The following is a 20,924-nucleotide window of genomic DNA, read 5'->3' as shown; positions in this document are numbered from 1 at the left end:
TGGGCTGTACCTCAGAGCACTTGCTTGCAGATCTAAGCTGAATCCAAAGTTAATGGAGATGTAGGAAAACTACAAGGAAACAATAATAGGTCCTTGCATAGGCTTGAACCCAGGCAATGTCACGTTAGTATCTAGTTTATCTGAGCCAAACATATCCTACCCATGGGCGCTACAGTATGTAGCACATTATGAAAACCTTGGACATTCTCTAATATAGCCTGGGGCTAAATAGTTTTATAACAGTCTTAAATAGAAACAAATGCTGGTACTAAAAACATGCTTTGAAAAATAATCAGCCTGGCAGTGGTGGTACATGCCTTTAATCTCAGCACTCAGAAGCAGGCGGATCGCTTTGAGTTCAAGGCCAGCCTGGTCTAAAAGAGCTAGTTCCAGACTGGCTCCAAAGCAACAAAGAGAAACCCTGTCTCAAAAAACGAAAAGACAAAGATGAAAAAAAAAAAGGGGGGGAAAGGAAAGAAAAAGAAAATTAGATAGTTATTTAATACAACCTCAGCCCCAAAGAGAAATCTTCATTGCAGTATCGACTTGCTTATATATTTGATAAATACATTTTTCCAAAACAGCACACAGTATGATATCCTGAAAAAACAATATTGCACTAAGCACTAAATAAACCATAAGACTTTAGTTACAATAAAGTTAAAAGAAAGCCAACACTTCTTTGTAAACCAAGTTGCATTAGCAATTTTTCTCTTTGCCTTTATTTAAACAGTTCTCAAAACATTTGAGTGAATTGGGCCTCCTCTGGTAAGCAAAGGACCTGAAAATAATATTTAAAAAATGAACAGGCAGTCTTCATCAGTTCATCCATGACACAGGTGTGGTGATCCCTTCTCTCATTCCAAACTTTGAAGCACCCAGTATTTTCATATAGTCTAAGCTAGAAGAACAAAAGTACATTTGTGGTGGAATGTATTATCGTCACTTTTTGATAATTAGTTGAAATACCATTATCTCTTTTGTAACAAACAGCCTTTTAAAGACATGTATCTGAAGCTCTTATTCCCTGCTCTATATAATACAGATTACATAAAGGCTGACAAATCCACATTAATGTAAGCATTAAGCATTTGCTGTGTGAAAAGATTTTTGTTCTAATACTAGCAGCACAGAGTTACAGCGTATTTTTAACACTTAATTGCAAGTATATCGAATATGGCAAGTTTCATGGACTCCCGAAAGAAAACGAGTATCTTTATTTTAAAATATTTTACTGGAAACTTAAGAATGGTTAAGCATTGATATTTAGAAAGAAAAGTAAAAATCAAACTTGTTTATTGTTGCTTTTTGCCATTTGGTAGCACTTTACACACAGGCTTCGATCTTCAGAATACCCTGGATTCAGTAGAAAAACCTTTTAAATGAAGTTTTGTACAATAGAAACTTCTCAGCAGTCAAAATTTGGACTGTAAAAAAATACATGCAAAACATACTTTTCTGAAAACACTTAACTTTGAACAAAGCACCGAACTACACAAATGCAGAATGAAAACAGCATTTCAACTCCACCAAAAGTAGTCATCATAAAAGGTGTAAAAGTCACCTAACTTCACTAGGCACTGTTCACTTTTTAAACAGGAGACAATAGAAAATATTGTCCACAAACAATATCCCAGCTCTATGGCAGGTTTCAGAAAGTCTTCAACTTCATGCTTTAATAGCGACCTGGAAAGAAAACAAAACCCTGTCAATGTTTGGGAATCAAGTCTCTCACATGAATAAGAAATTCATTCAAGCATTAGATGTATACACATCCATATATTTATCATCTAGGTGTCACAGATTGAACTATGACCAATGAAGACAGAACCATGTGGACTTCCAATTTATAAAATAGTTATACAAATCACATTATAAGAGATGAATAAAACTAATCAAGGTAACTTACGAGGTGAGTATGATCGCGATCTGGAACGTGACCTGTATCCTCCACGGCTGTAGTAAGGAGAAGGTGACCGCCTTCTGTAAATAAACAAAGACCGTGTATATCTACATCTAGGTAATAAATGGGCTAATAACATGAAGCCAAACTTTTGCTGATTCTCAAGCTGGGAGGTTCCAATAAACCTTCAAAGTGTAGTGTATTACGTCCAAATAAACACTGAAAGTATCTTAAAGCTCAATTTTTAATTTCTACGAACGCTTTACATTGTCCATTGAGAACTATCATGAACTTTAAAAAAACCAAATCATATGGCCAGAGAGATAGATGGCTGTTATGAGCATTCACTACTCTTGCAGAGAACCCAGGTTCAATTCCTAGCACCCACATGGTGGCTCAAAATGTGAGGCCATCTTGTCTCCAAAGAAACAAAGTATGCATTAAAGGTGGTGGCATACACCTTTAATTCCAGCACTCAGGAGGCAGAGGCAGGTGAATCTCTTTGAGTTCAAGGCCAGCCTGGTCTACAAGAGCTAGTTTCAAGACAGCTAGGACTGCAGAGAAACCCTGTTTCAAACAAAACAAAACCCCCAAACACTGACTAAATACACATATAAATTAATTCAAATAAAAACAAAACAAAAAACAAGGCCAGGCATGCCTTAAATCTCAGAACTTGGGAGGCAAAGGCAGAATCTCCAAGTTCCAGGTTACAGAAATCCCGTCTCTAGTCAAAACAAAACACAATCTTCACGGTGTCACTTAGAGAACAGTTGCCTAAGTATCAGGCAAACATTTTACAAGTATTCTGTTACTCAGACTTTAACAGAAATTTACACACCTGTAAATTTGATCCCTGTCTTGAGCAGCTCTCCATCCGCCGCCTCCTCCACCACCTCCTCTGTAAAAACAGAAAAGTAAATTTTTTTTAGTTAAAACAATTGCTACAAGAATGGACAAAACCCTGTTTTGTAGTTAATGTGTTGAAGAGTTCTTCCTGAATGGCATAGTTGCTCTCAATAAAGACTTCTCAGTCCCAAGTGCTACTTAACACACTAATGCTTAAAAGGGAAAAATGCCATTTTGTTAAAATTCTGGACATCAAATATTAAAGACAGTCTATAATGAACAATCTTCAAGAAAAATCTCATTTACAAAAACTAAACACATGGTCTATAGTTAAGCAGAAGTTTCTGCTAAAGGCTTAGATTACTTGTTGGTGACTGATGCCTCGATACTTTACCATCTGAATTAAATACCCAGAACCCAAGTAAAAGCCAAAGATTGACCTCCATACATGTATAAAGTCAAGTTTCATCTTTGTATTAGCACACCAAGTTTAAGGTCTCATTTGTATTTAACAATTAGGCAAGCATCCAACTAGATAGCAAATTAGACAAAGGTCTAAAGTTTTGGTTTAAATTGCAGCTATTTCTTACATTTTAAAATTTTAGGTGTTTTGTGCTGCTGTAAATGAAGTGTGAATGAACTCCTACACAGCTTACCTGTATGACCTGCTGTAATAGTCCCGGTCATCATAACCCCGATCATATCCTCTGTCATAATAATCGCGGCGGCGTGAGCTGCCACTGAGAACAACAACATAACTTTTAATAATTCAAGTAACCGTCCTCATTTGTTGGCAACAACTTTTGCTATTAAAATCTGATCCTGATAGATAACAAACCTCTTTTAAGTATCATTACTTAAATTTTTTTCTATACAGTTCTTATCAGTATTACCCAGGTTTTCTTTTTCCTTGTTTCAGATATGTATATCCATATGTATGTAACCTTCTAGTTTGAGGCACAAAAATCCATAGACTTTCTATAAAACTGTTGGGCATATTGGCACACATCTTTAATTCTAGCAAAGAGGCAGAAATCTGTGAGACTGATGCCAGCCAGGGCTTTCTGGTGATATCCTGCCTTTTCCTTTTTTTCTTGGAGGTGAGGGATTTGGTGGGTTATGTGTATGTGTGTGGGGGAGATAGGGATTCTCTGTGTAGTCCTGGCTGTTCTTGAATTCAGAGATGCCCTGCCTTCCAAAAGCTGATTAAAGAAGGCATTTGCCACCACTGCTGGGCTGAGAACCTGCCTTTAAAAGGTTTTTCCTTTAATCTTTTTGTTTTTAAATTAGACTGAGTAAAACGCTTATAAACAGAACTACCTAAGTACTCACCTCAAATTCCATGCCAGGTGCCTGTCACATACCTATTCTAATGTTTCTAAGGCTAGATGGTATGTACAAGCAGAAATTTCCAGAAGTTCAAAGCCAGATAGGCTCCAGCAGTGAACATAAACCCACTTTAAAGCAATATGAAAGGTGAGGGAACACAAAGGTTGCTCTGCCCTCCACATACGCCACCTGTCTATGAACTCACCCAAACGCTCATATATATACAAAATATTAACTGGGTGACAATGCAACACACATAAAGATGGAAGGAGAGAATGCAGGAAGATGTCTTTTAACATCTGCCAACTGACCCCCCCCCCTTTGTTATAAGAATTTTATTTAGAGGTTTCTGAGATAGCTCAATACATATAGGTATGAGGTCTTGAATAGGCCCTCATCATCCAAAGTATGGTGACAGGAAGGCCAGAGACTCTCTGTAGCTAGTTAGCAACCTCTGGATTGATACATTGTCTCAAAGTCTAATATGATACCCAAGAATCAGAACCCTACAAGAATCTTTGTAGGAGAAGCACCAGACAGCAACTGATAAACATTCACAACTGATTAAAATGTAGACTAAATGGAACATCAGTACCAACCTATTCCCCCCACCCTCCAGGTTCAAACACCAGGAACAGAAAGATTCTAAAGCCATAGATTAGGAAGATGTACAATGGCACAGCTTGAACATGACTCAATTCATGAGTGAAAGTTACCTGCACCAGTAAACATTCTAGCATGCATAAGAAAGAAGTTCCTTTCAAGGTCCCATCCCTAACTAAAGGAACTAGATACAGCTGGAAGTTGGTTCAAGTAGTCTGACAATGGTAGGATGACCATAATGCAGCACATGGCTACACACCCATGAAGCATGAGTGTACTAACTGGACTGAGTGCACTGAAGGGGAGGAGGGGGGCATAAAAACGGTAAAGAGAGATCCGTGGAGGAGTTGGAGACATTAACAGCAAAGTGGCTAGGTAATGGAACTTACAGCCTGTCAACTGAGATAATCTCCAGAACCCATGTAAAAGTCTAAGAAAGGAATAGATGCCACAAAGGTGTCCTCTAAACTTTACTTGCATATGGCTGTGCAGGTACACAATATTTTTTTAAAGGAATTTCTTCTAAAAAGATTATCAAGAGATTGATGGGGGAAAAAGACAGAGGAAGACAGCCAACATGTGCCTCTAGAACATTCAAGTACCCAACCACACATATACACATATAAAGGTAAACTTACTAAGTAGGTCTCCCCATGTAAATTCCTGGTGTTGGGGTATGGGGCCTTTTTGTGATAGAGAAATCGACCCTAATTCGACGTCCATCAAGCTCCATTCCATTGGCACGTTCTTTAGCCTTAAAAAGATAAATAGTTATATACACCCAAATAATTGTCTCTATCTTACAGCTATTTAATGAAGACTAAAGGGACTTTCCATCCAGTTTCCTAATATTTTTATAGAAGTTTGGCCATAAAAAAACACGTAAATTAAATGGGTTACTCCCTCTAGTACAAATTCACTTGCTAAAAGTAGTCACAAAAACAAAAAAAGGATAAACACTATATAGCAGCCTACATACCCACAACATATTTATTACAACTACCTACAAATTTAGGTGAACTTAGCCAATCCATTGATTTCTAACATCCTAAGAGTTGGGATTTCTAACATACATACATCATACCATTTATGAAAGCCAAATTTTAATGTCTATACTTGCTGAACACAGTCCAAATGCTCTTCTTTACCTATGGCCATTTGGTATGGTAAGAAATAAAAACAAACTTGTTTATATTCTGATTCAAAATGCCTGTTGTGGGAGCCAAACATCTCTAAAACGCAGCCTGGATCTAATATTAGTTACACCCCCCCCCCCCCAAAATGAGCATGGACTGAAGTTCACAGAACTGGCTGCTTTTCAAGACCTGTATTCAATTCCCAACACCCACACTAGGAGTCATCACAACTGTTTGTAGATCAAGTTCCAGCGGATCCAGTGCCCTCTGCTGGCCTTCACAGACACTGCATACATAGTGCAAAGACATTCATGTAGGCAAACACCCACACGTACAAACTTAGAATTTAAAATAGCTCTGTGTATTAGTCTTTGCCAAAATATATTCAGGGTTTACTTTTTATAACACAGCATTACAGAAAAAGCAAGTGATGTGTTTGGAATTTACTTAAAACTGCTTTTAGCCTAGAGACAGTACCTGCCTGAAGAAAGTACTAAGACCACCAACCTAAGTCACACTTGCTTGTTTTGTTTTTTTGCAATGCAAGGCTGAGAGTAAGTTCAGAACATCACTGAATTAAACATGTTCCAAGCGGAAATTTTTTTAAAATTCCTCCAAAGAACAAAAACTCAAAACTATAGTTGTATGCCTTAGATCTTTAATCTATAATATAAAACCAGAAATTGCGTGGTCAATCAGAACAAAAGTACAAGTAAATATTTACTTACTTCCTTGGCATCATCTACATTTTCAAAATATACAAAGGCAAATCCTCTAGAGCGTCTAGACTGCTGGTCATACACAATAGACACATCAGCAATGGGGCCGTATTTAGAGAACACTTCTCTCAGGTCTCTTTCTGTGGTGTACAAGCTCAATCCAAACACCCCAAGACAACAGTTGGGGTCAGGATTTGCCTAGAAAACAAAGATTTTAAAATCTGAAAATTTTACATAGATCTTAAAGGGGGTAAGTGGACAAAGTAAGGATAACTAACTAGAATATAACATAAAAAACAATTATTAGGATGATAAATTAGATCAAGCACCACTGCATCTTACAAAACACTGTGGCATACAGTGATAACCACAAAGGGTAGGAAATCCCACAAGGGAACTAAATTAAATCCAACCCTAAAACAGAGAGGAGGATCATTAAGAGATTCTGTTCTGATTTTTGTTGTTGCTTTTGAGGTTTGGAGCTCAGCTTAGGTAATACTCATCAGGGAATTTATTCTAAGGAGAAAAAAAAAATCACAGCTAACAACAAAAATCAGAACAGCATAATCTCCATTAGCAAGGGGAAATAAAAAGATAGGCTGTTTTGTTTTAGTCTGGAGCTCATGCAACCCAGGGTGACCAAAATCTCACAGGTATCTTGACTGTGAGATTACACCAGCTAGAATTGCCAAAGAGGGGTAAAGCTGAATCCCAGGAAATATCCCTCTGCCCACTCTTGGTTGGCATACTCTCCCCTTCTGTTCACACTGGAAACTTCCTGGGCTCCTTAGACACAAACCAACTCCTTCAATTGTCCTGACATCTATGACATGCCCCCTCAATCATGCACACACAAATGCAATAAATAAATAAATAAAATGAACTGGATATAGGTAGTCATGCACTCACTCCAACATGAGGGAAGCAGATTCAAGTAGATTTTTAGAGATCAACCTGGTCTACTCTGAGTTTTAGGACAGCCACAGTGGCACAACACAGTGAGAGCTTATCTCAAAAATGGAAACAGCCAGGTGATGGTGGTGCATGCCTTTAATCCCAACATTTGGGAGGCAGAAGCAGCTCAGCATGGTTCTAACAGGGCGAGAGCCAAGGCTACACAGAGAAACCCTGTGGGTGTAGGGTAGATGCATCACCATCACTAAAGAAGGAAAACAACCAAAAGATACTTAACAAGAATGTCATGTTTTACATAGCTGTGCAAGGATAGGTTGGAGTAAATAACTGGAAATAAGGGTGTACATTATATACCTATGGAACAGAAGGAATAATTCTGCCTTGGGTTCTGCATTGAAGAATCCAACCAATCTCAGAAGGAAATTAAGTCTTGGTGGGTACAATAAGGGTGTCACAACTACAGTTAGACCTCCCACCTAACTAGCAGCATATGTTAACAACTGCTTACAGAACATTTGTTGCGTATTTTAAGTAATCAGATATAAAATTTAAATGCAAACTAAGCACATTAGTAATCAAGACTTCAAACTAAAGATGAAGCAAACAGTAAGCTTCATAAATCTGTGGGCTTTTTCATTAATTCTTCTTAATGTCTAGCAATTGAAACAGACAAGGGGAACTGTATTACATGTTAAGTGATTATAGACAAACACATATGAAACCCAAGAAAGTGCAACAAATTACTTTAGCAGCTATCATTAGTAATATAAATTTTATAAGCATGTTACAAGCATTCCAGCCAAAAATTAAGGAACTTAAAAAAAGTTACGGTAATTTTACATAGAAAAAACTTATTAGGTAGGAAAATTACATACTAATAAAAACACTTCCACTTCTAGAAGCAGAAGCTAAAACTCCACTGTCAAAGTAAAGAGACCAGGTAGTACAATGTTTCAAAAATGTCTTCAGGCTGGGATGGGACCTCAGTGGTTTGATCTGCCTCGTGTATATAACCTGGGTTCAGTCCATAGCACTTCAGAAAACTTTTCCATCTTACCCGATTCCCAACATGACGCCTTCGAGTGGACATGGGAGAATGGCTGTGGCTGTGCCGCCTGCGATAATCTCGGCTGTAAGACCTGCTCCGAGATCGTCTATGGGAGCGGGATCGCGATCGTGACCTTGTATAATGTCTTCTAGAACTTCTTCTGGATCTAGACCTGCAAGATAGAACTTGAGGTTATGGCTAAATAACAAATAAATAGATAAACCTTTCAATTTCTTTATTACTCTATTCTAGAGTTAAATTCCAAACAGAAGGCATAGTTCATGATAAAAAAAATTACCCCCATCTAATCATTTTTATTTTGTTAAGCAACCAAAGTCAAGAACAACAGGCTCCCTCTCATTATTTTTTCCAAAATAACATTAAGAAAAATTTGAAGTTAAGGATATTTAAAGTTCTGAAAAGTGGACCGTACTACACGTTTGGTTTGTGCATGCCTTTTTAAGCTTTTATCCTCTATTTCTGTATTTCCCTATTATGCCAACTATTCATTTTGGCCAATTAACAAAAGCCACTGTATTTATCTCTTAATTCAGGCAGCGGTGGCCTGTGCCTTCAATCCCAGCACTTAGGAGGCAGAGGCAGGTGGATCTCAACCCTGCCTTAAAAAAGAAAAAAGCAAGCAAGCAAGCTTTGGGCTGAAGAGATGGCTCAATAGTTAGGAGCACTTGCTGCTCTTCCAAAACCCACATGGTAGCCAGCTCACAACTGTAACTCCAAGATCTGACACCCTAACACAGACATTCATGCAGGCAAAACATCAATGCACATAGAAAATAATTAAGTTCGTGGCTTTTGAGTAAAGTAAAACATAAAGGAGTCACCAAAACCAGAATGCACTAATAGATGAAGTACTGGTGTTATAAGCAGCCAAAGTTCCAAAGTTAAGCATAATGTACTCAAGTCAGCAAAAGATCTGAACCCTGACCCCAGAAGTCCAGGTTGTTTTAGTCTTCTGGTTCCCACTTCTAATATCAACATTAAATAGACCAATAAATGAACACATTCTTTACTTTCCTTAGCTTAACAAATCACACTAATTTCAGAACAGGGTTAATAGAAAGAGATTTCAAAATAGTCTTTCTTGGGGCTGGAGAGATGGCTCAGTGGTTAAGAGCACTGGCTGCTCTTCCAGAGGATACAGGTTCAATTCCCAGCACCCACATGGCAGCTCACAGCTGTCTATAACACCTGTTCCAGGTGATCTGATTCCCGCATGCAGACATACTTGCAGGCAAAACACCAATGTCTATAAAATAAAAATAAATTAAAAAAAAAAGTCTTTCTTACCTAGATTCAGATCTGGACCGTGACTTTGATCTAGAACGTCTTGAATCTTCCTTGGAGCGAGACCTTGCAGGGGTGTGCCGTGCAGATTTCCCGGATCCGTGAGCACTTCCACTTCTGGAAGCAGAACGGGATTCCTACACGCAGATGTCAAAAGTTTTAATTTGTATACTTTTGAAGAAGCTTTAAAAATAAGTAAGCTTCTGTGAGATAAATGGCCAAGGAGAACAATCCTCTTCCAAAGATAAGAAAACATGTGATGGCAGGAATTGAGTATACCTGGTATAATAGTTTCATTGCTTCAACTTACATCAGTTAGTTCTTCCACAAGAATTACCTAACTCCACTCCCCTAAAAGGTTTCAAAGTCAGATTGTTTAAAGAACTACAGAAGTATTACATTTGGGAATTATTACTACATAGAGTGGGAAAGAACTTTAGTTAACTATGAAGCCTAGTCTACTCCAGTCAAGCAACAATCAAAACAAAATCCGGTAACTTCAAGTTATGGTTTGTTAAATGAGGGGCAAAAATAAAATAGTTTTAGGATAATCTTGTGTTTCAAGTTTGGAAGGTAGAAAAAAAAATCTAAAAGACTAGCTAACGGACAGGAAATGGCTATAAGATAGTTTTCAATGTATGTTGAGACCTCTTACAAAACTCAAGAGCAAACAAAAGGAACTAAGAACAAAAGCAAGACAGTAAATTGCTAAGAGCAGAAAAGGTGCCAAAGATCCACAGCTTTCTTGCCTACAATGGCAAGAGCAAAGGCAAAATCAAACCAAGAAAAAAGTAGAAACAATGTTAAAGGCACATTAAAACAAAGATAAAATCAGGAACTTTCAGCCCAGGAAAATTTCTGTAGATACCTAGGCAAATACCATGGACTCCCGTTTATTAAATGGGAAGAGACAGTGCTCATTCCCCAGACAACTAAGCTTTCACTATGACAAAACCTTTTAAGGCAAAAAGGAAAGGCATAGTCTAGCCAATTGTTCTTAAGATACAGCCACTAAAAAGAAAGCAAAGCTAAAAGGGCACGAATCTCAAAAATCCCTTCCAAGTACTTTAGAATCCAGACTATGATTTACATACAGAATAAGGAAGACAATTTAGAGCATTCCTCCTCAATGCTCAGGAGACAAAAATATGCATTTTATATGCAACATAGAAGGGAGGAACCTCAAGTAAACGGAAGAAGACAACTGCAAAAATGAGCAGCTTTCCAGGCCCCAAATAATCTAGAAAATACTTCAAGGACACACTAAAGCATGGTTGTGATTTAACATGTGACAGATAACTTACCTCTCTACCAGAACTTCATCCCCCAAGGAATATAGCTACAGATTAAAATAAGCCACGTGTGACTCAGCTGCCTTTAATACCACAATACAGTTTAGGATCCACTGCTCGTGGTGGGGAGAGACTACCCCAATTAACCAGCCATTGGATTTCAGCATCTAATGTTCAAGCAAAATGTTCAGCAAGGCAATTTACATCTCACTTTCTTCATGGTCAACAACAAAAGACAAACTTACAGTGTAGCTTTTGTCATCTTTACTATAGGGAAAGGCTAATCTACAAGAGAAAACAGAAGGGACTAGAAATAGAAAGTTAATAAAAATGCATTTATTCAAATTCTATAAGAATACCTTATAGAACAATTAGAAGCTTTAACAAAAACAAAATGAAAAATTTTTGCCAGAAGAGAATATCACTGCCACACGGCACATTAAAAAAAAAAAAAATCACTGTAAGGTAAATTTGTCTACGAATAAAAGAGGTAGAAAACAAAAGTTCCTGGGAGCTGGAGAGATGGCTCAGCGGGTTAAGAGCACTGGCAGTTCTTCTGAGGTATTGAGTTCAATTCCCACAACCACATGGTGGCTCACAAACATCCTATATATAATCCTGATGCCCACTTCTGGCATGTAGGTGTACATGCAGACAGAGCACCATATACATAAATCCTCAAAAAAGACTGTTGCTTCTTTTTAACCAAAGTTTTATTCCAAACTGGGATGCCTCAGCTATCTGTCTGCTAAGAGAAAAGAAATTTCTAGAATGGGAAATTAGATGAGGAAAGTTTTTTCTTAAGTCAAGTCTAGTAGAGGGGGCTGGAGAGATGGCTCAGAGGTTAAGAGCATTGCCTTCTCTTCCAAAGGTCCCGAGTTCGATTCCCAGCAACCACATGGTGGCTCACAGCCATCTGTAATGGAGTCTGGTGCCCTCTTCTGGCCTGCAGGCATACACACAGAATATTGTATACATAATAAATAAATAAATAAATAAATAAATAATAAAATAGTCTAGTAGACTAAGGTGTCTCAACAAATGTCTTGGAAAGTTACCAAGACTTTTTTTTTTTTAACTCAGCCTCCAAATCTAATACGCTATGTCCCACATGTACTTTTTGAGCAACAATTTCTTAAGATTAAAAATGAGTGGAAACACAAAAGATCCCCTTTGCCTGTATACTGGCACTGTTGGCTAGCTGGGGGGCTGGGAAAGAACCCACAAAAAACTACCTCTAAAAACTTTGCCAGCTAATCCTTTGTTAGTTAAATCCTTCCAGTTATGTAGATATCTATAAAGGTGAGAAGAAAATATAAAAGTGAAATCGGTGATTAGCTAAATACAAAGCTCTACACTAATCGTAAACCTTAAAGCACAAACAATTCTATAAAACCAGCCAGGAAAGTCCTCTACAACTCTGAGTGACAAAGCCATATAGAACTCTACAAAAAGAACTATATATACTGTGGATGGCCAATACCGAAAAGCACCAACAATGACAGAAATTCTCCCCCAAAAATGCCCTCAAATCTCAGTCATTTTAACTAATGCACAACCAATATATAAGGACAGGTCAAGTTCAAAAACAAAATCAAGCAGCCTATAGCTCCTCCTATATTGAGAGCAGCATCTCAGAAGTAGTAACTCTTTCCTTACAGGAGCTCATAATACGCAGTACTAAACAGCTTTTAGTTTGTGTTAGGCACCCTAATCCTAAAAAGCAAAAATACATGTAAGTTTAATTAAGCCCCACAAACTCAATGTCAGAAGTTAAATCGTTCTATGATTCTTTGGCAAAGTAATCTCCCCTGTATTGCAAGTAAAATTCCAACCCCCATTTCAGCCCTCTGTTTTCCCTGTCAACAGGACATAAAAGCACCCTCACCGATCATAGGAGACACCTTCTGAAAAGGAAAACAACAAACAAACAAAAAACAGACGGGAAACTTTGCTAACTAACATAAACATTTTCACTTTAAGTGTATCCACTTGGGACCATATGGAAATTCAAATCCCCTTTAAGCTTGAGTAGTAACATAAAATTGACATTATTTCATTATTATCTGACAATTAGTTTTACAAAGCAACAAACTGTCTGCTATAAATGAAAACTGTATTCTCCTAGCAAGATACAGAAACAAGGAAAGAAGCACAAGTAAAAAGCACTGACAATAGGCTAAAGTGTACCAACAACACATGCACCCTTCATGAAAGGTCATTTAAAATAATTTTCTCCAATAGCTCTAACGATCCGACAACACCCAGAATAAAAGTTGTCATTATTTCAAGATGATAACCTTTAATATTCTGTACGGAGCAGGCAATTATTTGGTTGTCTGCTATTGATTATGGGTACTTCTTATTAACATGCTAATCATCTAACAATAATCAGTCAAAACACAGAAAAGAATTGCATTGGTTTTCTTTTCGGTTGAGGTAGCACACACACTAGAAGAAAACCATGTTTAAGATCATTATAATTAACCAAAGATAGGGAAAAAGGCAACAAAGTAGCAGCAACCACTGCACTTTGAATTAGCTATCATACTTGCATGACCCATCTAAGGGAGGCTATTATACTTAAGCAAAACCCCTTATAATTCAGTTGGAACAGGCATGCAACAGAATATACAGAACATCCTTATTTGGCACATGTAGATCTCAACATTAGGACTTAAGTGGTTATAGCTTTCCACCAATATGTGGAAACCTAATCCTTTCATTACAATAAAACAACCATGTTAGATGTTTTGCTTGGATTTTGAGGGTTTAGTCCCATTACTACCCTGATGACAGTCTTGAAATTTTTCCAGTAGAAAATATTCTACTATACACTGTTCAGTATCAAAGCAGAAACCATCAGTGCATTTTAAGAGTCCAAAGGGTGGCTAAGTAACAGACCACCAGTTCCAACTCATACTCACTCATGCCCCAGAACTAGCAGAGTATAATAGGTAAAAAGTCTAAGTAAGGGAAGATGGGAGGCCAACTAGTATTCCCCAGTGGATTAGCAACTGCTTCCTGCTATTTGACTACAAATAGTTATTTTTAAAGAATTGCATTTCCATCATTTGACTAAGCAATTAAAAATTAGAATTACCTAATTTAAACGATTCCCTTGGAAGTCACTTCTTTACCCTGTATATATTTTCTTCTATTAAACAAATAATGCATGCATGTTTAGCAAAATATACAGGGACACATAAACAGACTAGTAATTACTTAGCGTAGTGCTTTCTGATTCCAGATTACTTCTTATCTTAACTTCATTTTTATTTCTTTTCTTCATTCTTCCGTTTCAAATTCTGACTTCTTTCATCTTCCCCACTTCACACAAATTGCTCAATATTCTACAAGTGGGACTTCTGGTCTGATAATTAGCATGCATTCTTTCTTTTATTTTTTCAAATTTCAGCTTCACTTATTCCTGAGCTTCAAATACTCATTTATAAAACTTGTCAAATGACGACTTCCGCATTTTCCTTCTTCAACATTAACCTTAATAGAAAAAGAACAGGATGAAGAATATTTTAAAACTCCAGGATAAAATCCAGTGCCAAAACTGCAACTAGAAAAAAAATTCCCTTTTGTAGTTTTGGATTTAAAAAATACTAAAATATGCAGCTCAAAAAACTGAAACTACATAGTTTCCTGTTGGTATGATAATCATTTATATATTCCATATAAATTCACCATGCTTAACATGAATGTGAAGTGCGACACTGAACATTTACTGTTCATTAAACAATTTTACAAATTGTAATCACAATTCACACTTCTTATTGTATTCAAGAGAAAATGCTAAGTGTCAAAAGCACATCTCTAGTCAAAAAGTGACACATTTCAATACAAAAGTGCAAGAAAGAAAAGCATGGACAACTCATCTGCACAATGACAAAGGCTGGGTTGAACGTTTACAGTACTGTGACTTGCCTAGACAAGAAATGCATAATTCCACATTACTGTTTACTTGAAAGAACATTGTTAGACAATGTCAGCAAACCTGACAACTGAATCTGTTCAACCCACCCTTGAAAACTCTGTATTAATTTAATTACTAAATTTAGAACCAAAATCCTGATACTAAATAAAATTATCTACTACATGCCAATAGCTATAAAGAAAAGTAGAGCAAACTTGACTCCAACAGTGGTTATGTCCAAAGAATTCTGTTGTAAAGTTTTCCCCTCTATTAGCAAAACATCAGTCTTCTGGATGTCCAAAGGAGAGAACTTACTTGAAAGGTGGCAAATTATGAGAAAATTATGGCTAACCTCCTCAAATTATTAAAAAGGCCCACTTTAGCAGACTAGTGAAGTTTAATTCTAATACTGGGACACTAAAATACTGTCCCAGTAAAACAATCTAGTTTTCCTTGTTACCCTGCTAAAATATTTCTGAATGCTCTTTTACTGTCTATTTCCTCTTACATTTTCTTCGGGTTTGAAAGAGGGGAGAAAAAAGGAAAATTTCCTTGAAAAAAAAAAAAAGACAAGTCTTTATTCTATTGTTGGCATAGGCAACCATGGGTATAGAAGTATCTTTTCCAAGGAAAAGCCTGATGATTTCCAGACTAATTTTTTAGTTAATTACTGTTTGTTTAATCTGGGGTCATTTTAGAATGGCTATTTAAGGGAGTCACAGTAATTGGTTTTCTTGTAAGATCCATCACTAAAATGTAATGGGAAGCGTTTACTGGCAGCACAAATGTAATCATGGAATCAGAATGCCCAAGCAGGTTTCCTTAGTGCCTGGCCTCCCTAAAGGTTATTTATGTATAGATAGATACAGGGCTTAGATTCAGAAGACAAAAAAGCTTTAGTAGGTACCAGGACTTTTTCAACATTAAGGCCACTTTGGTACTGCTTCATTCATTAACACTTTCTAATCTTTCTCCTATATACTAAGAATAAACCACTGCTAGACAATTTGTATTAACTCAGCTAAACTCAAGCAACTACTTCATAAAACCACAAGATCAACTATTGGGTTAACATATATTTGGTTTTAAAAAGGAGCATACTTAGAAAAAAAACCCACATCACTGGAGGAATAGTTTAATAATTGGCAATGAATGAAATGAGTAAAGAAAAACTACACCTTGTTACAGAAAAGGTCAACACTAAAATGGATTACCGGCTTTTTTTGGAGACAGGGTCTCATATAGCCCAGAATGGCGTCTATATTGCCAAAGGATGATGGCCTGATTCTCCTGCCTTCACCTCCCAAATGCTGAGATTAGAGGAAAGTGTCCTCTACTTTAAGGGTAGGAGAAAAATCCTTAAATGCTGAAGAAAATTTCTGAAGGGTTGAAGGCGAGAACCCGAGGACATAACTACACCAGCTCTAAAGTCGATGCTTTTTGTAACCCTGCAAAAATACCAAACCCTTAAATTTCTTTTGATCACACATTTTTCATCAAAAGCACATATATGCATTTTTGTCTAATTTCTTATCTACTATCTAAGCAAAAATTTTATTGTCGGGCCCCTCCAAACATGAAAATCCACGCCAATTAATAACCTGAAAATAGCCTCCAAAATCAGTTCAAAATAGTGATTTGAGAATTTGCTGTGATCAATTTTGACCTGACAAAAAGTTAACACTAAATGATGACAACACCTAACTCTATATGGCCCACATCCTACAATAACCCATGTAAAAAAGTACTCATTCCTAAAATAATCACTATACCTTATTAGAAAACAACAGCTATGTCCAAATACTAATCAACAAAACAATGCTGGACACATACACTATAACGCTAATCACTGACTTGGCCAAATTAAGCTTGAAAGCATTCATGTTTATTGTGTAGGTTTGGGGCTTTACTGAAAAGGAAAAAGGCTATACAAACAAGACAAATTCCATTAACACTTCTCTCAGTTTCTGAACTCCCTCCCCTTCAAGCTTTCAAGGAAACCAGTACTTACCTTGTAAAACCATTTGTAATTTCATCTTAGAAGTATCACTTTCTATTTTGATAATATCCACAATATTAAGCATTCTTATTTAAATCAAAGAAAATGATTCAAAAGAGACTCATGATGAAAAAAACTAGTGATTTTCTTAAACTTAATTCAACCCTTCATTAAAATTACGTGTAAAGGCTACAATTACTTTAAAAATAGAAGTTTTTGCTCTAAAAACCTGAATTTAGAGTTAGGGGATAAACACAAGGAAAACACAAAGACATCACGGGATTGCTTAAGAAGAGGAAAAAAAGTAGAAACTGAGAAGCAATTTGGTGGGGTATAGTATCCAGAAGCTGCTCCTTGTTTAGGTTCCAAACATACTACACTTCTAAGAAAATACTGCTTTATCAGAGTATTTGCTAACTCCAAACTAATCTCTTGCTACTGTGGTCATAAAACAAACAGTCTAACAAAAACATTTTCTGGCTTGTATAATTCTAGATTCTCAGGACTCACATGCATAATCTCAACGAGGTAAGAATTTTAAACTAACTAGAAGATCAAAATTCACAAGTCTCACACCCTATACTAGGAACACTATTGGGGTCTTAAATATTAAGAGTGGCCATTTTTCCTTCAAAGAAAAGTTTCTTTACAAAATGAGCAATTTTTATTAAAAGTACTGGAAGAAATGAGTTTTTAAGCCAACTTTAAAATTGGCAAAAAATAAAAACAAAAACCCCCAATCCTACAAGTAACAAAGGATAAGGAACACACTCTGCAAAAGAGCTAAAATGCTACTAACATCCATCCAATAAACTTGTGCCCAAACCAAGCACAATTTATTTCACACACCCTAGGAAAGAAACATCTTTGAAAGGGGGTTGAGTGAATCCTGACATTTGAAAACAAATAATCACTGACATTCCAGGTAGCTTAAAAGATTTATACCGTGCACATTAAAATAGCTTGTGTCTATGGGCCTAAAAGACAATGAAACTTATTTCCAGGTTTCCAGAGATGGTTGGTTATACCAGGCATATCCAAGACTATTTACCTTAAACATTTTTCACACTTGGAAGGTGAACAAATCAGATTTGGCCAAGCTACTTTGCAGTTATGTCAGTGAATGAAATGCAGGGGACTTGAGCTACCCTGCATTATGTTTGTGTATGAGCCTGACATGGCAGGCAAGCATTTTCTTACCAAGTTATACAACCAGTCCTTAAACTACCCCTTATTCCTTGGGGGAAAATGTTTAGTCTTGCTAAGTAATTCAGGATCATAACTGAATCTGGATCCAGGACAAGTAGCCAGTATTTACAAACCTGTAACATTCTGCCCTGCTTACCTTTAAGTGTTTTTGTCTCTGAACTTTTTTGACAAGCCTTAAGTTCAGCTAAGTGTTTCCAATTATCCCAAGATTCCAATTGGAGAGCAAAAAACACCAAGGAAAATGTGTATGTGTGTAAGTATAGGGCTGAAAAATTGGAACAGCGCTGAAGAGCACCTACTTCTTAAAGAGAATGGAGGTTTGCTGCCCAGCACCCAAACCAGGTGGCTCACAATCTGCATTTGGACATTTGTACACGTGGGCCACACAAACTCAGGAATTATGCACATGAAAAAATTCTTTGTAAGTGTTCTACAACTTCCAAGTTTAAGAAACACAGAAAGTCATTTTATTCTCCAATTAAATAAGGACTGCCGGATGTGGTTGGTTCACACCTTAAACCGTAACACTAGCTAGGGAGGCAGAGGCAGGCAGTGGCTGAGGTCAAGACCGGACTGGTCTACATAGCAACTCCCAGGACGGCCAGGGACACGGAGTGACCCTGCCTCAAATACTCAAAAACCATCTTGTTAGTAGAAACAGAAATAACACTTCAAATTAACAGGGGAAACAGTTTCCCAGCTCTTTCAAAATGGTACCCATTCTTCAATCGCTTTCTTCGGGGAGCAATATATATAAACGAAAGCTAACTTGAAAATTTTTCATGAACATGATGATGCATACCTATTTAATCCCCAAACAACAACCAACTACTTGCTTTTAATTCTAAACACAGACTAATTTATCATTACATGCCAACTTTGGGAGGCAAGACCTCATGGCATGTGTGGATGGGATAAAGAAGTTCGAAAGGAGTTAAAACAAAACGGAGTCTGGGTTCATAGTGCAGTAGTAAACGCGTGCGTGTCACGCGGGCCCAGGCTCCATTTCCATTATCAGGAAAAAACAAAGCATAATTCCCCGTCGTTTCTTTCCTTGGGAAAGCTTTAAAATGACAAGGCACAAACTGGTAACACTGGACTTAAAATGACCTTGGGATAAGAGGCTCATCTCGGTAAAGGTCTGCTCAGTACTAAAAGACCTGATCTGTTCAAGCTATTCTGCCTTGGTCCCGAGTTTACCATGTGGGAGGCCTACCGTCAAGACCTTTAAAAGTTCACTAACATACTTAGCAGACTACAAGCAGAGTATGATCTACTCCTGTAAACTTTGTGAAAAAAATGTTAAGTCCCGGGGCGGAAAACAACTGCTCTTGTGGTGCTTCTAAGCGGGAGTTTTCCTTTCTCTTTTTAACCACTATACTAACAAGGACTAAGCGGAGTTTTCAAACTGCAATTACTCTCGCTCACTAAGCCATGCAATGCCTTCCTGTCTTGCTGGGATAATACTCTACCGCCACAGCACCTGCGCTTTGTGTGAGCTCTGGGAACGGATAAATCCAGGCCCGTTAGATACAATCTCATCTACCTCCACCCAATTACACCCTTAGGAGGGGGAAGCTTAAAAAATAAAACACGTGATGCCCAGAGCTAACAGCGCAGTGGCTTGTCGCCACCGCTCGCTTCTTCCCAATTCCGCACAACCATGCTAATGACCTTGCGTTCTGCTCCAGCTCAGGCCCCGACCACGAAGAAACCACCCCAGCACAAAGCCAACGGGGCCCCCGACGCCCCGCCGCCGTTTCCGTACCCAGAGGCCCCGGAGAGGCTCGCTCTCCGCCACCCGTGCACCCTCCCGACTCTCAGGCCCACGTGGCTCCTCCGCGCTTTCCCCTGCAGCCCCGGGAGAGGAGGCAGGGCCGGGCCGCCAGGACCAGCGGCGGCTCCGCCATTTTGTGCTTCTGGCAGCGCGCCCAGCCCGCGAGCCCAAGATGGCTGCGGCGCGGCTTCGCAGGAGCGCAACGGCGAAATTAGATCCCGCTCCCATCCCCCACCGCCGAGGGAACGCCGCGGCCATTTTTGATCTCCCCCAACCCCCACCTCCTAACGGAAGAAAAAAAACCAAAAAAGCCGGTCGCGGCGGGTACGAGGCCCACGGCCCGCCGGCGGCCTCCCTGGCGACTCGGGACGGCGTCCATCAGGCCCTCCGGCGCCCCGGCTCCCGCTGCTCGGCCGCAGAGGCCCGCAAGGCCTGGGGAGAGAACAAGGGGAGACCGCGGCCGCCCGCGCCCCCCCGCGCGTACCCGCTCGCCGTAGTTCTGCTCGCCGCTGTCGCTCATGACTCCGGATGGCTGTCACCGCTGCTGGCCTGGACGGAAGCTGTCAGGCTCTTGCCTTCTCTACGGAGGCCCCGCCGCAGCCTCTCGCGACGTCGCACTCTGAGAGCCGCCCAAGGCCGACGCGCTCCGCACCTCCTCCGCGCCGCTCTCCCGCCGCCGGACGTGACGCGGCGCTCTTTAAGCGGGCCCCGCTCGCTCCCCAGAAGGCGCGCTTTCCCGGCCCCGCCCACTCCGCGGGGCTGGCCAATTGCTTGCTTCGGCAGGGGCGCTTCCCATACCGGATGTGACGACTGACGCCCCGCCTCGCTCGCGCTGACCCGCCCCTAGAGCCCGGCCGCGGCGTGGCGGGAAAGCGAGCGTAAGCTGGTGGACGTCTGCGGTGGTCTCCAGGGGAC

General features: G+C 39.0%; 1 protein-coding gene across 2 annotated transcripts; it reads right to left on the bottom strand.

Moving 5' to 3' along the window:
• Positions 1–1,194: 1,194 nt before the first annotated feature.
• On the bottom strand, positions 1,195–20,704 carry Tra2b (transformer 2 beta homolog). Of its 2 annotated transcripts, none has more exons than XM_057763627.1 (9): positions 20,494–20,704; positions 9,811–9,944; positions 8,512–8,674; positions 6,549–6,737; positions 5,323–5,438; positions 3,409–3,492; positions 2,745–2,804; positions 1,910–1,980; positions 1,195–1,686 (listed from the first exon to the last, which is right to left on the bottom strand). In XM_057763627.1, exons 1-9 carry the CDS (start codon positions 20,527–20,529, stop codon positions 1,676–1,678), a joined length of 864 nt encoding a protein of 287 aa, XP_057619610.1. In that variant the 5' UTR covers positions 20,530–20,704; the 3' UTR covers positions 1,195–1,675. The 2 variants fall into 2 exon arrangements, with proteins under 2 accessions (XP_057619610.1, XP_057619609.1); XM_057763626.1 differs by having other exon boundaries at positions 1,910–1,983; positions 20,494–20,703.
• Positions 20,705–20,924: the final 220 nt, after the last annotated feature.

Source organism: Chionomys nivalis, chromosome 3 (assembly GCF_950005125.1).
Source record: "Chionomys nivalis chromosome 3, mChiNiv1.1, whole genome shotgun sequence".
In the NCBI taxonomy this organism is placed as follows: Eukaryota; Metazoa; Chordata; class Mammalia; order Rodentia; family Cricetidae; genus Chionomys; species Chionomys nivalis.
This window is presented reverse-complemented; position numbering and strand designations above follow the sequence as displayed.

Bases quoted from the DNA above. Each gene is read 5' to 3' on its own strand.
- Tra2b (XM_057763626.1), bottom strand. From the start codon at position 20,529: ATGAGCGACAGCGGCGAGCAGAACTACGGCGAGCGG. The intron at 6,738-8,511 runs GTAAGATGGAAA...TTTGTTTTCTAG, and splicing joins GGCGTCATGTTGGGAATCGG to GCAAATCCTGACCCCAACTG. The intron at 3,493-5,322 runs GTAAGTTTACCT...TGTTGTTCTCAG, and splicing joins TACATGGGGAGACCTACTTA to TGGCAGCTCACGCCGCCGCG.